This window comes from Canariomyces notabilis, assembly GCF_033297395.1.
Source record: "Canariomyces notabilis strain CBS 508.74 unplaced genomic scaffold N656scaffold_4, whole genome shotgun sequence".
Lineage (NCBI taxonomy): Eukaryota > Fungi > Ascomycota > Sordariomycetes > Sordariales > Chaetomiaceae > Canariomyces > Canariomyces notabilis.
The window spans coordinates 1,247,888-1,262,842 of NW_027041826.1; the positions used below are offsets into that span (position 1 = coordinate 1,247,888).

Below are 14,955 nucleotides of genomic sequence, written 5' to 3' on the forward strand. Positions count from 1 at the left end.
TCGTCTGAGAGTAGCTCATGGTCTTGTAGTAATATATGTCCTAATTACCACTTTCGGTACCGTCATTCTCACAACGTTGCTGGGTACTTAGGTATTCATAATTTGTCCTTTTCTCCATTATGAGTACCTTACTTCAGCCCTATGACCGCTATCTCATCTATTGTTGCCGAGCATCTATGGCAGATGAGACCCCAATGGGCAGCCGCAGTCGGGGAAGCAGTCTCACACAAGACACACCGGCTCTCATCCAGAGACAGCTCATTATAGACTTTTACTTATCCCCCTAAAATATGGCGTACAGAAAGAAGCGTACAGAATACCGTCAGCCGAAGCAACCAAACCTCCCAAACCAACCCCGCCCCACCCCAGAGTCACACCCTCCACCCGCATCTATCCCTTCTACCTTTACCAGTCACCAGCCCACTATGCCCTGGCAGTCTGCTTCTTGACGTTCCGCCTCATCTCCTTCTCCTTCTCCTTCTCAAGGTACTTTCTCTGGCCCTTGGCATCCAATGCGTTCAACTCCTGGTCGCGCTTGAGCTTCTTGGCCCGCTCGCGCTCCAGGGCGCGCTCCTCGGCCTTGCTCGTCTCGTCGGCCTTTTGGATCTGCTTGACCACCTCCTCGCGGATCTGCTTGACCTTCTTGATTACGGCCGGCCGGAAGTGGGCCAGCTGGGCCAGCTGGTCCGTCATGCGCACAAAGTACTTGAAGATGGGCAGCAGCGATGTGTAGTCGTTGTTGGATGGGATGCGGTACTTGAGGAAAATGCGCTTGCGCGGGGTGGTCTCGTCGATTCTTTGTTTCCGATTGCCTTGTTAGTATCTATCTGGGACGGGGGTAGAAAGCCAGCAAGGAGAGCGCTCACGTCTTGGGCTTGTCGATCGGCTGGTCTGAGACGATAAGGTACTCAAGAAGGTCGCCGGCGGCCTCAACGGCCTTGGCTAGTTCGGGAGTGAGCAGGGCGTCGGTAATTTCAGCGCTCTCGCTCATAACAGTCAGCCAGTTGGGGAGCTTGGCGTTATCCTTGGTGTAGGTAAGCGAGACATCGTAGCGGTCGTCGCGGACCTGCTTCATGCACTCCTTGTGGACAATGGCCCACACGAAGCCGTCAAAGGAGCTCTTGCCGTCCTTGTAACGCAGCTCGGCGGCACCGGGAAGGCCGGGGACGATGGATGCCTCCTTGCCATCGAAGGGGTATAGTGTAGCCTCTACGACGTCCTGCGGCTGGGGGAAGCTGTCGATGAAAAAGCCCAGGGCGGTCTCAGCCAGGGTGGTCAGCGGATTGAAGCGCTTCATAAGCGTGAGCTTCACGTCGAGGAAGGCGACATTGGCGCGGCCGGTCGCGTAGGTAGCGAACTCGAACAGGCTCTTCTCCTTGAGGAGGCTCTCGCCCTGACGAGCATTTGAATCGGCCAGGGCCTGCACAAGCTCATCACCCTTCTTGTCGGCAACCGCTGGGGGCACGCCCGCAAAGCCAACAAGAGCGAATTCCGACGTCAGGGTGTTGGCATGGTCACGGATCCACTTTTTGGCCTTGGTGCGGTTCAAGCGAGCGCCGATAAGGTGGAAGATCAAGGCGACGGCAATAACAGACAGGATAATGCCTTCGGCCTTGAAGTCAGACCAGGTATGGCGCTCGTGTATCCTGTACCATTTCGTGTAGGGACGGAGCGTCTGCTGGGGCTGGACACCGCCAAGCGTATTCGATGCCGGCGAGAAGGGGACCGGCGACGGGTCGGCACTTTGCGAGAAATCTGCAAAGTCTGTAGTTTCCAGCGTTGTCAGCAGCTTGTCGTGCAAGAAGCCCAAGGTTTTGTACTGCCAATGGGTTTAGGGGTTCAATATATGGCCATCCCACAGTGCTAAGTCTGAGGTTTGGGGCAGTTGCCAGCGAAACGCAGAAGCAGATGGTTGGATAGTTTAGCAAAGAATATCAATTGCTTACCCGAGTCGCCGGCCTGTGCAGGATCCGGGCTCGCCGAGGACTTCTTGCCTCCAAAGAGGTTGTTGAGCACGTTGGCCATGGTGTCGCGTCCCGCTGAGCGCTGTTCCCAGGTCGTTACGTGCGTGAGATCGCCGGTTGCCCAACGCCAATTTTACCCACGCCAGAAAAGACGTCCGTGCTCCCTGCAGGGAGGCGGATCCACAACCCCGGGTTCCAATCGCGCTGAACCCCAAGTTATCGTTCCCACACTGCTCCCTACCTGAACAGGGGAACAGACGCGGGGCAGTCTGCCGAGAACGAGAACATGGAGGAACCTGAACGTAAACCTTCATAAATTTGGTGCTGCAGGGCCGGACTATGGTCAGCTCCATAAGATGCAACGATGATTGGAGAAGTTAAGTTGTCCAGAATCAAAAGGTTGAGGTCTGCCTCCAAGCCTTCGGATTGATGCTGAAACCTGGAATTCTTGGCAAAGCGTCCCCTTTCTCGGTTGCCCCTGACAACCGAAATCGAGACCAACAAATTAGGGAGGTGAGACTGCGCAGAATCACGAATATGAAGGGAATGGAAACCAAACTGCCCACATAAAACACAATGTATTGTATTTGTATATAATCAAATTCCAGCAATTCGAAAGCGACATGTCGCGGACAGCCACACTTCGCAGATATGGGAAGTCGGCCCGCAAAACGAGAGCCGAGATACTTTTTGCAGAGCTGCCGAGGAGTCCAACTAAGAAGGACGCGGCGTCAGAATCAGAACCGGAAGCAAAGAACGAGCCGCTTGGTGAGGTGACCGACATAACACAACAGTTTGCATCCGTCACACTCGACGCAACAGCATGGACAGCCGATTGTCCCGGCACTCAGACTAGCGAATTATTATCATCATCTCCAGTCCGGGAACGCGCAGCCTCTGGCAGTGAACCCGTTAGTTGCCGACAGCCAGAAGACAATCAACAGAGACAGGAACACCACGATGAAGAAGAGAGCTTTCAAGACGAAGACTTATCTTTCGATGGCCTCAGGATTCTCACCTGGGATGACCTCTGTCCCTCCGGCAACCGCATTGAAAAGATAGCCGAGGCTTCGTACGCTGAGGTTTACCGCATCACCAACCAACTCGGTACTTCCATTATCAAGGTCGTCCGGCTCAAGTCGCCCATCAAGCCGCAGACGAAAGCGCAGGAGCGATCGGGCTTGGTAGACGAGGAGCCGCACTCGGAAGACGACATGCTAGGGGAACTCCGCATCTCCGAGTGGCTCGCCGACATCCCCGGTTTTGTCGTCTACAAGGAGCGGTATATTGTGGAGGGCAAGGCGACCAAGGCTCTGCTCCAGACGCACCAGGCATTCCATCGCCGGATGAAGCGCAAGGACCCAGACAGACTGCAATTTTACCCGTCACCGAGCCGGTACCTGGATGAGACGCGCTTTCTAGTCGTCGAGCTGGGCGACGCCGGCACCGCCCTCGAAGATTTCGAGCTCACCTCCATCAGCCAGGTGTGGGACATCTTCCTCCACACGGCGCTTGCCCTGGCGCGGGCAGAAGATCTGATACAGTTTGAGGTGAGTCTCTCTCACGCACCAACCATCAGCACCCCTTACCCTTGGAAGGTTTCAGCGGTTCAGCCCTGCTCACCGCACTCCCAATAGCACCGCGACCTACACGAGGGCAATCTCTGCATCCGCCGCGTCCGGCCAGCAACCACGAAACCCTTTTCGTCTTCCTCGAGCCCACTCCGATTTGGTTTCTCCGGCCTAGACATCACCATTCTAGATTACGGCCTTTCCCGCGCCACCAACCCGTATCCAGACCGACCTCAGTCCCCAAGCTCTCTACACAGCAGCAGCACCAACCCATCGGTAGTAGCCTACGACCTAGAAAAGGACCTCAGCCTGTTCACGTCAACCCACGCACCACTGCAAACCAACACGTACCGGGCGATGCGCTCGTTCCTGATCCACGGAGACCGAGTTCCACTAATGCTAGACCCGGCGCAGCACGCAGCGACGGGGGCGTACCCTAAGCGCTCGCGGAACGCCTTGAATGGCAAGGGCAAGGGCAAGGCCATCTCGTGGCGTGATTACCACCCTTACACCAACGTCCTGTGGCTTGCGTACCTGTACGAGTACCTGACGAGCCATTTCCGCGGCGAGGACCCGCGCGAGCTGGAGGACTTTTTGAGGGAAACGGCCGAGCTCAGGACACACCTCGACCCCAAAGCCCCGCCGCGGGTGCTGTCATTTCCGTGTGCTGGTGAGGTTATCAGGTTTGCGGTTGAGGCTGGGTGGGTGGGTGAAGATCAGCTTGTGGGGGACATGGATGGGAGTTGGTTGGAGGGGAATAGTCGGGTCGGTTAGGCGGCGAGGAAAGGGACACTGGCTGTGGCGGTGGTGGCACTGGTGGTGGTGAGCAGCAGGGTGAGCAGGGTCATGGTCATGATCATGGTCATGGTCATGGTCATGGGGAGCTGGGGAAATGATGGGATGCTACTAGGGCGGTATGAGGGTGTTCTGGCCAGAGGCAGAGGGGGAAGAGGGGAGGAAGGCAAGATGAGATGAAGCCAGGGTGGGTGCGAGAATCTGAGGTGATCGCCGGGTGAGCGAGTGAGTAAGGGACATGCGGCCACGTTCGAGCAGCTGTGAGCATGATCCCACGGGAGGTCAAGTGAGGGGGGGGGGCGGGTATGGTGTGTTCCTTCTGGGTTTGGGGATTTGCGACTTCAGGTGAGCTGCAGCTTAAGATACCCACAAATGTGTACACCTACATAGAAAGAATTTTAATTATAGAACGACAGACGCTGGATAAGGGGTTTGGACAAGAGATACCTAGGTATGCAAGGACATTCCAGAGGCTCAGTTGTTGCCGCCGGCGCGAACGCAGTGCAACTCTCTCCATCACAAACACTAGAGTCCCATTGGACGGAAAGGTCCCCGGCGACTTGGGATGCCGGCATTGTCGGGTGGCACCGCATGCGAACTGCATGGATGCATACGGTACTGCAGTGCTAAAACGGATCTGCGTGGTGGTAGCTGGATCCCAGGAGCCACTGTACAATACAACACCAATTTACGAAATTCCGGGTTGAGGATAAGGTTATGGAAACTCATCGATTCCATCTCCTCAAGAGAACATTGAGTCCGATGTTGTCGAAGGGTTCAGATATGAATTTTTCCTTGCAAATACTCAGGAACATCGAAGACGATGCGAGAGACTGTATACCATATATATTTTTTTTGGCTCAAGGCACGAGTCAATCGGTGTTGAGAATTTGCTGGGAGGTATCCGTATGTTAGAAACTGTCTAGGTACCGTATTTCATTCAGAAGAGTTTGTTGGACATGGAAGTTGGGGATAGACATCCGGAGAAGGAAGCTTGGATTAGTGTACAAGCTGCAACATTCCTACATAGAACGATACAGTACCTCAATGAAATACTAGGAGAATGACATCCTCCAAACCCATTTGAAGGTTTGAACTGACCGGATCAACAAGGCACCGGTGAAGTTGCGTGGCTTCACCGATCCTGTCCGGTACATGAAGATGCCAAGCCGGCGTCTTGGCCGAAAGCGGTCTAGCCGTTGGCGATCGGCTGTGGGGACAATCGAGTCCCGTCCAAAACTCCCGGGTGCCGCCGCCACAAACGGCCTTTTGTCCGACCTCACAACTGCGTGATATGCGACTTTGCTTTGCATGCCAAGCGCAAACATGGTTCCAACGGCAGACGATGTATTCGTAAGCTAGCAGCTTACCGCAGGGAATTCGTTGGGATGATTTGGAAACAACAATTCTTGAGGAAGACTCAATTGGCAAGCTCCTCGGGTGAGCAGGAAAGAGCGAATGAGCTGTTCAGGGAAATGTTGATTCCATCCCAATTCCCTCAGCGTTACTCCGGCACTGCTAAAGTCGGCGAACTGAACTCGTTCAATGCCCCATCATACCCATCCAAGCCCAGAATGTGGAGATCCATTACTCAAGTTACCCAGTCATGCCCTGCTTTAGAATCCCACCAGATGGGAGTCTTCGATTTCCACGTGTAGAGGGAGACTTCGACCCCATCCTGGGCGGCACTTTGGACCTGGGAATCCATTTCTACATACTTCCGATATCCGTAGCATATCGCGACAATACACCGAGAGCACGATGAGTCAACAGATCTTCACGCTCTGAGCTAGCAAGAGAAAATTTTCCACTCAACTGGATCCCCAGATGTGGTCCACGAGAATATACGGATTCTATACCGCACCTTCCTGTCTTATGATAGAAAGTACCGATGCACGCAATCCACCCATTCATGTCCCGCATAGACGTATATTCTGAGCCTAGCTGATGTCGATGCAATGCAGACGCTCGCTCGGCTAGCTGCAGTACCACCGTGGTAGCAATACACGGGAGGCAGACCGACGATATGGAGTTTATTAAGGGGCTCAAGAAAGACGTTGCATCTATACTCAATCCCCGCAGAACGCTTTTGGAATCCCACTTTCCGGATATAACCCAATTCCACTTATACTTCACAGTACCGACGCTTCTTCCCGAATACTATATTCGCCTGTTGGACTGTGCCCCGAATATCGGACAAGAGCATCACGGAGCCAAGCCCAACGAAAATCTGCGTGAGACTCCGCTCAGAGTCGATGTTTAACGCAAACACCTTACTGTATGCCTTGCTCTTCATCGGGCTTGTGGATAGGATCCTGGATGGAGTCCGTTACGTATGTCTACAAATCTTCCCTGACACGGTCCGATTGGGCCTACTTGGCACTGATGATATTGTCCCTTGATTCCATGTTTTTGCTCCCTTGTAGACAAGGGATATTTGGCCCATACTGCATACTCTAGAATAACGTGAGGCTTGTCGAGAGCCTTTCAAGCCTGGTCAGGCGCCGAGGCGAGCCAGGGCAGCTCCTAGGCAGCTCTGGAGAACAACACAACCGTGATTGACAACCCAACACTCGCAGATGCATATCTCGTTGACCTGCCGTGCCATTCAGGAAGGTTACGGCTCTCCGGTGACTTGGATCCCCCGCCGGACGAGTCGGCAGTCCCCATGGCTCGCGTGCGGGCTGCCACATATTAACATACAGAGGCGAGGACAGGCCATCCTGGTAGCCGAGATAGGATTCACCGTCGATCTTGGCCTTGGTCGAATACACTAGATGCCGCGGGACATGGAACGCGTCTTTTCGATGTGGAGTCAGCGCATCTTACCTACCGTCTATTCTGGTGTATGACATGATGTGATCTCTCTCGCATCGCGTCGGCGGCTCCTGGCGAATAGCGATCCGTCTGTGTCATCCAGGCAATGCATGTTCCCAGTTCCCACTCTCAACGTTTCCTATGCCAACATGGGCTTTGAACACGGTCTAGCCTGTGATTGCGGGAGATTGATGGTACGCGCCTCAGATCTCGGCTTGGACTAAGGTACCAACAGCACATATTGTATTACACACCTTACCTTACCTTACTAGTAGTACCCTGCTGATCCTGGCAGCGACGGCCCCAACGGTCACCCAGATTCCATCCAGAAGGAAGGAACCACCCAACCGCAACCTAGAACCTAGAAAGTGGTCCATCAAGCGGTGGCATTGGGTTGGTGGATTGCTAAGACCCCGGGCGTGGCCGCCCTGCAACTGGTTTGCCTCGGTTGCCAATCCCACAACGGAAGGCCTATGAGTGGTGGAGGCAACATACCCATCGTCACATTCCCGATGCTTCCATGCCTGCCGTCTATAAGAAGAAGACGTTGAGCGACAAAGTTTGAGGTGACTCGGGAATCATAGTCACACGAAGCCCAACACGCCGTCCTATATTGGAGGTCGCCTACTGTGTCACCCTCCGCAACGTCTTCACCTGCCTTCCCTCCGACGATGCACCGAAGCATCGCAGCCCTGCTTGCATGCGGCAGCGTGCTGGGCTTGGTCAATGCCGCATGCCCCTTCGCCGACCCAGCCGCCCTCAAGGAGAAGCGCGATGACAGTCAGCAGTCGTCCGACTTCCTTGACAAGTACAAGGTCGACGACAGCGCCGGCTACATGACATCCGATGTCGGTGGCCCTATCGAGGAACAGGCCAGTTTGAAGGCTGGCATCAGGGGCTCAACACTGCTTGAGGACTTCATCTTCCGCCAGAAAATCCAACATTTCGACCATGAGCGGGTGGGTACACATTCGCGACTGTGGAAGGACATGCCTTAGAACCCAAGACACTAACATAGTACCCTTTCAAAGGTTCCGGAACGGGCTGTTCATGCCCGGGGCGCAGGAGCTCATGGCACTTTCACCAGCTATGCCGACTGGAGCAACCTGACAGCGGCGTCCTTCCTCAATGCTGCTGGGAAGCAGACACCCGTCTTCGTCCGATTCTCTACCGTCGCTGGCTCCAGAGGCAGCGCGGACACCGCCAGGGATGTCCATGGCTTTGCTACTCGCTTGTGAGTTCCCATTGTTTTGAAGCGATATGCCTCAAGCTGACGTCCAAACCAGCTACACCGATGAGGGCAACTTTGGTATGCATATTGGCCGCCATTCAAGACCGCTTCCGAGAGGAACTAACCCAAGCAGATATCGTCGGCAACAACATCCCCGTGTTCTTCATTCAGGACGCTATCCAGTTCCCGGATCTTATTCATGCCGTCAAACCTAGCCCGGACAACGAGATTCCCCAAGCAGCGACGGCCCATGACTCGGCGTGGGACTTTTTCAGCTCACAGCCAAGCACCATGCACACTTTGTTTTGGGCTATGGCTGGCTTCGGCATTCCCCGCAGCTTCCGTCATATGGTGAGGTCCCTGTCGAGCTTATCAAGCGGCGCGACTTGCTGACAGGCCCCAGGACGGCTTTGGCGTTCACACATTCCGGTTCGTAAAGGACGATGGCTCGTCCAAACTCATCAAGTGGCATTTCAAATCTCTCCAAGGCAAGGCCAGCTTAGTTTGGGAGGAAGCTCAGGTGCTCGCAGGCAAGAACGCCGATTTCCACCGTCAGGACCTTTGGGACGCGATTGAGTCGGGCAATGGTCCGTCATGGGAGCTTGCGGTTCAAGTCGTCGACGAGGACAAGGCAGAAGCATTCGGTTTCGACTTGCTCGATCCCACCAAGATCATCCCCGAGGAGTTCGCTCCTCTCACGAAGCTCGGCGTGCTGAAGCTCGATCGCAACCCTGTCAACTACTTCGCTGAGACCGAGCAGGCAATGTTCCAGCCGGGCCACATTGTCCGCGGCATCGATTTCACTGAGGATCCCCTGCTCCAGGGGCGGCTGTTCTCGTACTTGGACACCCAGCTAAACCGTCACGGGGGGCCCAACTTTGAGCAGCTCCCAATCAATATGCCGCGCATCCCTATCCATAACAACAACCGCGACGGAGCTGGCCAGGGCTTTATCCACACCAACGTCCATCCCTGTAAGCAATTGTCATGGTTGCCCTCTTTTCTCCAAGCACACCTTAAGACTAACGTCTCAAGACACACCGAACACCCTCAACAAAGGCTTTCCCCTCCAAGCCAACCAGACCTCAGGACGCGGCTTTTTCACCACCCCAGGCCGCATCGCCAATGGTCGCCTGGTCCGCGCGCAGTCGCCCACTTTTGACGATCACTGGTCGCAACCCCGGCTGTTCTACAACTCCCTCACACCCGTCGAGCAGCAGTTCCTCATCAACGCCATCCGCTTCGAAACCAGCCATCTCAAGTCCACCGCGGTCAAACAAAACGTCATCGCCCAACTGAACCGGGTCAGCAATGACGTGGCCAAGCGCGTCGCCACCGCCCTGGGGCTCGAAGCACCCGCGCCCGACCCGACCTATTACCACAACAATGTCACGGCCGGCATCTCCATCTTCAACTTCACCCTGCCCACCATCAAGACTCTGCGCGTTGGCGTGCTGGCCAGCACCGGGGCTAACAGCTCCCTGCAGCAAGCCAGCGAACTCAAGCAGAGACTGACGCAGGACGGCCTGGTGGTCACGGTCGTCGGCGAGACACTCGCCGCCGGGGTCGACCAGACATACTCGGCAGCGGATGCCACTGGGTTTGATGGCGTCGTGGTGGCTGACGGCGCCGAGGGTTTGTTTGAGGGCGCCGGTGCCGCTTCCCCGCTCTTCCCCGCCGGCAGGCCGGCCCAGGTGCTCCTTGATGCCTACCGATGGGGCAAGCCGATCGGCGGCCTGGGCTCCGGAGAGAAAGCTCTTAAGAGCGCCGGTGTGCCTACCGGTAAAAACGCTGCGGGCGTGTTTGTTCAGAAGGCTGGAAACGTCAGCGTCGAGGCGTTTGTCAAGGGCTTCGAGGAGGGGTTGGCCAGGTTTAGGGTGAGTGTTCTATCCTTACTTGCAGTGTATTGCAGTCCGTGGCTAGGAGTAGGCTAACATGATGTGACAGTTCACCGATCGGTTTCCTCAGGACGAGTAGAGCTGTCCTGGGATTCTCTGAAGGGTGGGGATTTGGGAGGAGGGATTCATGAAGTAATGATAATACTACGCACGACGAAGGCGGGCAGCGGTTTGTGTATAGCTGGGGAAGCCCCCCGGATATATAGTAATAACCTAGAAAGAAAACACGGCTCACGCCCATGATATTGGCGTGTTTTGTGGCTTGCCTAGTTCTCAACCTAGACAAGAGGATCCATACCGGTCTGATTATCCTTTGAGAATTTTGAAGCGCAGATTATCGCGCAACCTGAAGTCGGTTCTTGAGATCCTTCTGTGAGATGTGTCGCACCTAATTAGGGTGGACAGGAACAGATGGCGAGTCTTGAAGGGGGCAAGAAAAGAAGAGACTAAAACAAATGCCTCCGTACAAAAATAGAGAAGTGGAAATAAAATGGGAATTGATGTTGTTTAACAAATAGGAAAAAAAGAACATACAACACCAGGGATTCGCTGGTCGTCACCGACCCAACTACTAATCTGGCCCTTACTGGTTTATCTAGGGGAGAGCGGACGGGATCCCGAGCTTTCCAGTAGGTATGGTCGTATGTGATAGTAAGATGCTCCTAGTTTAATCTATATAGGACGATTTTACATTGTTTGACACAGCATCTTCATCCTAGCCGCTTTCCAGCATAATGTTGGGCAACCTGAACCAAACAGCTGACCTACGCCTGAAGCTGTAAGGTAACGTTAGGCTGCCTCGAGGCTGCCTGCATCTGACGTTCTGTGATGCAAGCGCTGCGATGCCAAGACATGCACTCATCTTATCGTAGACCCTGGGGTTCCTTATCGGATCGCCTGAGTCTGGATCATCTGTCCACTGGCAGCCATCAGCCCTCAGCCTGCCGCAACTTGGCGGGTGAGTGACCGTTGAGACAACACTCCCACATGATGGTTCACCGACTCTAGTCCGCAATTTGTCCGTTCGTACTATCAGAGGAGGACAATGAGAAGGGCGCCTTCGTTATAGTATCACCTTTGAAGGCGTTAAAGGACAACTTTGGCGGGTTTCTGCCGCTATTCTTCGGACTGGCCCTGACGACACCACGGGAGGAGACGACAGGCCCAATTACCACTCCCGATAGTGGATTTTCTGCTTGTCCGAATGCCGACTGAATAGGCACTGCTATGCGTTGTAATGCTAGACGAGTTGCGCGCAACCATGGACCGCATCAAGTCGCTTTTGGCGCCGGCCAAGGTCAGCTCGAACGAGTATGAGCCACTTACGGACGGGGACTCCGGGGCACTTGAGGGCTCTATTTTCGACGAAGGGCCGCCGTTCTCATGGATGGAATACTCGATCTTTGCCCTAATCGGCGTTGCGATGCTGTGGGCATGGTATGTTACTGCCCATCTCCCCTCTCTCAACGCCCCGAGGACGTTCCAGTCTAACATGATATGCCTGCTAGGAACATGTTCCTCGCTGCGGCGCCCTACTTCCAAACCCGATTCCAGGACGACCCTTACATCCTCGCTAACTCGCAGTCGGCGGTGCTTGCCGTCTTTACAATCTGCAATCTGCTGTCGATGCTGGTGCTCACCAATATCCAGTCCTCCGCGAGCTACCCGTTCCGCATCACCGCAGGCCTGCTCATCAATGCCGTCATCTTCGCCCTCCTGACCGTCTCAACCTCTTACTTCCTCGACGTCTCGGCACCGGCATACCTTGCTTTCCTTCTCCTCATGGTCGGCCTGACGGCGTGCACAACGGGCATGATACAAAACGGCGCCTTTGCATTCGCAGCCAGTTTCGGCCGGAGCGAGTACACCCAGGCCATCATGGCCGGACAGGGGGTTGCAGGCATTTTGCCGCCGCTAGCACAAATGGTCTCGTTCTTAGCCTTTGCCCCATCCTCCCCGTCGTCCTCGGGACCCGACCGACCAGGCGGAGTGGCGGCAGCAGCAGTACAAACCCCAGCCGAATCCGGCGCCGCCGCCTTTGTCTACTTCCTCACCGCCGTTCTCATCTCGACGCTCACCGTGGTGGCCTTCATACCCCTGTTAAGGCGGCACAGCCGCCTGCCGCTGCGTCGGGCGGATGCCGATGGCGATGCCGAAGACGACGGCCTCTCACAGCCAAATGGCCTCGAAGGTGCGGGGGCGGGGGCGGGGGCGGCGCGGAGTAGGACGACAACAGCAACAACAACGAGGCGTTTCGTCAGCATGACGACGCTGCTGCGCAAGCTGCGGTGGGTGTCGGCGTCGGTGTTTGTGTGCTTCGCGCTCGCCATGTTCTTCCCCGTCTTCACGGCCAAGATCCTCTCGGTCAATGATGATAACGGTGGCAGCGGCGGCGGCGGCGGCGGCATTAGCCGGCTGTTTGCGCCGGGCGCCTTCATCCCGCTGGGCTTCTTCTTCTGGAACCTTGGCGATCTTGCCGGCCGCGTCGCCACCATCCTGCCCTTTTCTCTCCGACACCGCCCCAAGGCCCTGTTTGCCTTTGGCCTGGCCAGGGTGCTGTTTCTGCCGTTGTACCTGCTGTGTAACCTCCACGGTGAGGGGGCCGTTGTGAAGAGCGATCTGTTTTACTTGCTGGTGGTGCAGTTCCTGTTCGGATTGACGAATGGTTGGCTTGGGTCGAGCGCCATGATGGCGGCCGGGGAGTGGGTTGCTGACGACGAGAGGGAGGCCGCGGGCGGGTTTATGAGTCTGTGTCTGGTTGCGGGGTTAGCGGCGGGTAGTTTGTTGAGTTTTACCGCTGCTGGTGTTTGAATGGTGTGTCTCAATCTCTGGGGATATTGGTGCCTTGTTTTAACGAATATGGCGTTGGGGTTTTGGACTGCATTTCTTCGCAAAGCATGGGGTATACACTGTCTTGATTAGATCTCGGAGACTGGGTTCGAAGTAGTCATTAAACAAGGTAGTAAGATGAAGCATCTATCATGTAATAAGGAACCAACCGTGCGCCGTCGTTGCCTTTTGTTCCAATTTATAGTCTAAATTATACATGGATAAGTTGCTTGTCGCATCTTACACCCTCCATCATTCAATCTCAGCCTTGATCTTGCCAAGTTGGCAGTCTGTGGTCTGCCTCGGCTCTTCACGCCCGTCGTAGTACCCGCCGTCGATCAGCTGCCGCTCCGTCGCCTGCCAGTACCCGAGCTTGGCGGCCCAGTTCTTCTTGTCCAGGTCGCCCAGCTTGGCCTGGACCGGCGCCGAGGGATCGGCGCGAATCCGGACGAAGCAGGTACAGTCGCGCAGTGTCATGGCCAGCTGGAACCGTGGGTCGTGCGCATCGGCAGCCAGGGGCCCTGCGCGGTCGTTGGCGAGTTGGGCCGCGCGGACACGCGGCAGGAGAGTGTTCGTCTGGAGCCAGTGGGCAAACCGGGCTTGCTGTTGGGGAGTCGGGGCCCGTGGGGTGAGGGGTGGGTTAGGAGAAGAGAAGTGGCTGATGACGTTGGCCAGAGAGGACGGGGAGCTGCCGCTAGCGAGGAGGCCCAGGGGGCAGAGGATGGTGGTGTTGTGCCCGGTCTTGGTGCTGGTGCCGTTGTTGGCGGCAAGTTTGGTGTGACGCTTGTAAGCTTTGTGGGCGCAGGTCCGGCACCGGGTCGCCCCCTTGGGCGCGTTGGGAGACTGAGCGAGCCATTTGGGTTTGAATTCGAGGACTAGATCTTCAGGGTGGTCTGGCTCGTAGACGACGCCTGAGACGTTAGAAGCAGGGAAATGGAAGGGAGAAACTAGAGAATGTAACCTACGCTGACGCATATCCTCGACCAGCATGGCGTACTCTGCCTGAGCTATCTGGCTGCCCCTAAAGTCGGGCCTGCGAATATCTTCTTCCCCTTTGAGAGTCGTGTTGAGCCGCGAGATGACAGCGGAATCTCGGATGCGTACAAGGCGCTGTTGAACCAGATCCTCGCGCCCAAACAGGGGCTTTATCACCGTCTCCCAGTACTCCTGAAGTTCGAGATAACTGTGGGATTCCTTGCCCGCTTTAGGCACACGAAGAAGACTGCCTGTATGACATGTTAACGTTGAACCTCGGAGCTGGGAAACAAGCGATACGTGACTTACCACGGAAGATGCCATTGACATATGCGCCATCGGATTTTTCTATAATCTCGAAGATGACATTCGCGTTACCCTCGCCCACGAATTTGAACTCATAATTGTCGGCCGCTGATGACGGAAAAACCGGGATGCCTGCCAAGGGAATTGCGGATGACATGTTGCTGCTAACTACTTACCAGCAGTAATCTTGGACTGGACTATGGACGACGAGAGGTTGGTATTGACGGTCATGTACAAGTACATCGACGTAGGTACCTCATGCGTGAACACTTGTGTCCATGTATGATTGTCATTCAGCGGCGGACTGCATAGCCCGTTCAAACGTCGAGCAGCTCATGGCTCATGTGTGTTGGTTGCCCGATGCGTTCTAAGTTCTAACGTTAGGTCATCGGTTGATAAATGGGTCATAGCGGGTTCTTTAGCGCTTGGTCTGTTTGTCTTCATTTTTTTCTCACTTCTCAACTTCCGCATTGAAGGCATCCTATGATGGTTCCCAAAGTTACCGGTGCCCGTTGGTTCGTGCTGCGTTTCCTTAGCCGCCTCCGCCGCCAACTATGGTATGTATTTAT

At 55.3% G+C, this 14,955-nt stretch overlaps 5 protein-coding genes across 5 annotated transcripts; 3 read left to right on the forward strand and 2 right to left on the reverse strand.

The window, feature by feature from the left end:
* Positions 1 to 63: 63 nt before the first annotated feature.
* N656DRAFT_843117 (DUF1682-domain-containing protein) lies at positions 64 to 2,334 on the reverse strand. Its single transcript, XM_064819073.1, has 3 exons — positions 1,947 to 2,334; positions 867 to 1,764; positions 64 to 796 (listed from the first exon to the last, which is right to left on the reverse strand). Exons 1-3 carry the CDS (start codon positions 2,023 to 2,025, stop codon positions 424 to 426), a joined length of 1,350 nt encoding a protein of 449 aa, XP_064672913.1. The 5' UTR covers positions 2,026 to 2,334; the 3' UTR covers positions 64 to 423.
* Positions 2,335 to 2,532: 198 nt separating this feature from the next.
* Positions 2,533 to 4,625, forward strand: N656DRAFT_726802 (uncharacterized protein). The gene is made up of 2 exons (XM_064812579.1): positions 2,533 to 3,514; positions 3,602 to 4,625. The coding sequence occupies exons 1-2, from the start codon at positions 2,588 to 2,590 to the stop codon at positions 4,307 to 4,309; spliced, it is 1,635 nt and encodes a 544-aa protein (XP_064672914.1). The 5' UTR covers positions 2,533 to 2,587; the 3' UTR covers positions 4,310 to 4,625.
* Positions 4,626 to 7,818: 3,193 nt separating this feature from the next.
* N656DRAFT_819674 (heme-dependent catalase) lies at positions 7,819 to 10,565 on the forward strand (the record flags this gene model as incomplete). The annotated part of the gene is made up of 7 exons (XM_064818406.1): positions 7,819 to 8,106; positions 8,179 to 8,381; positions 8,434 to 8,456; positions 8,509 to 8,729; positions 8,782 to 9,352; positions 9,414 to 10,255; positions 10,326 to 10,565. The coding sequence occupies 7 exons, from the start codon at positions 7,819 to 7,821 to the stop codon at positions 10,353 to 10,355; spliced, it is 2,178 nt and encodes a 725-aa protein (XP_064672915.1). The 3' UTR covers positions 10,356 to 10,565.
* A 972-nt stretch (positions 10,566 to 11,537) lies between these two features.
* On the forward strand, positions 11,538 to 13,087 carry N656DRAFT_704357 (uncharacterized protein; the record flags this gene model as incomplete). The annotated part of the gene is made up of 2 exons (XM_064811170.1): positions 11,538 to 11,713; positions 11,785 to 13,087. The coding sequence occupies 2 exons, from the start codon at positions 11,538 to 11,540 to the stop codon at positions 13,085 to 13,087; spliced, it is 1,479 nt and encodes a 492-aa protein (XP_064672916.1).
* A 270-nt stretch (positions 13,088 to 13,357) lies between these two features.
* Positions 13,358 to 14,678, reverse strand: N656DRAFT_827398 (uncharacterized protein; the record flags this gene model as incomplete). Its single annotated transcript, XM_064818505.1, has 2 exons — positions 14,390 to 14,678; positions 13,358 to 14,331 (listed from the first exon to the last, which is right to left on the reverse strand). The coding sequence occupies exons 1-2, from the start codon at positions 14,541 to 14,543 to the stop codon at positions 13,358 to 13,360; spliced, it is 1,128 nt and encodes a 375-aa protein (XP_064672917.1). The 5' UTR covers positions 14,544 to 14,678.
* Between the last annotated feature and the right edge of the window lie 277 nt (positions 14,679 to 14,955).

What these genes read in the sequence shown, in the direction of transcription:
- N656DRAFT_843117 (XM_064819073.1), bottom strand. Translation starts at nt 2,025, where the DNA reads ATGGCCAACGTGCTCAACAACCTCTTTGGAGGCAAGAAGTCCTCGGCG. An exon ending in TGCACAGGCCGGCGACTCGG is followed by an intron (nt 1,765 to 1,946) that starts GTAAGCAATTGA and finishes TGGAAACTACAG; the next exon opens with ACTTTGCAGATTTCTCGCAA. An exon ending in CCGATCGACAAGCCCAAGAC is followed by an intron (nt 797 to 866) that starts GTGAGCGCTCTC and finishes TCGGAAACAAAG; the next exon opens with AATCGACGAGACCACCCCGC.
- N656DRAFT_726802 (XM_064812579.1), top strand. Translation starts at nt 2,588, where the DNA reads ATGTCGCGGACAGCCACACTTCGCAGATATGGGAAGTCGGCCCGCAAA. An exon ending in AAGATCTGATACAGTTTGAG is followed by an intron (nt 3,515 to 3,601) that starts GTGAGTCTCTCT and finishes CACTCCCAATAG; the next exon opens with CACCGCGACCTACACGAGGG.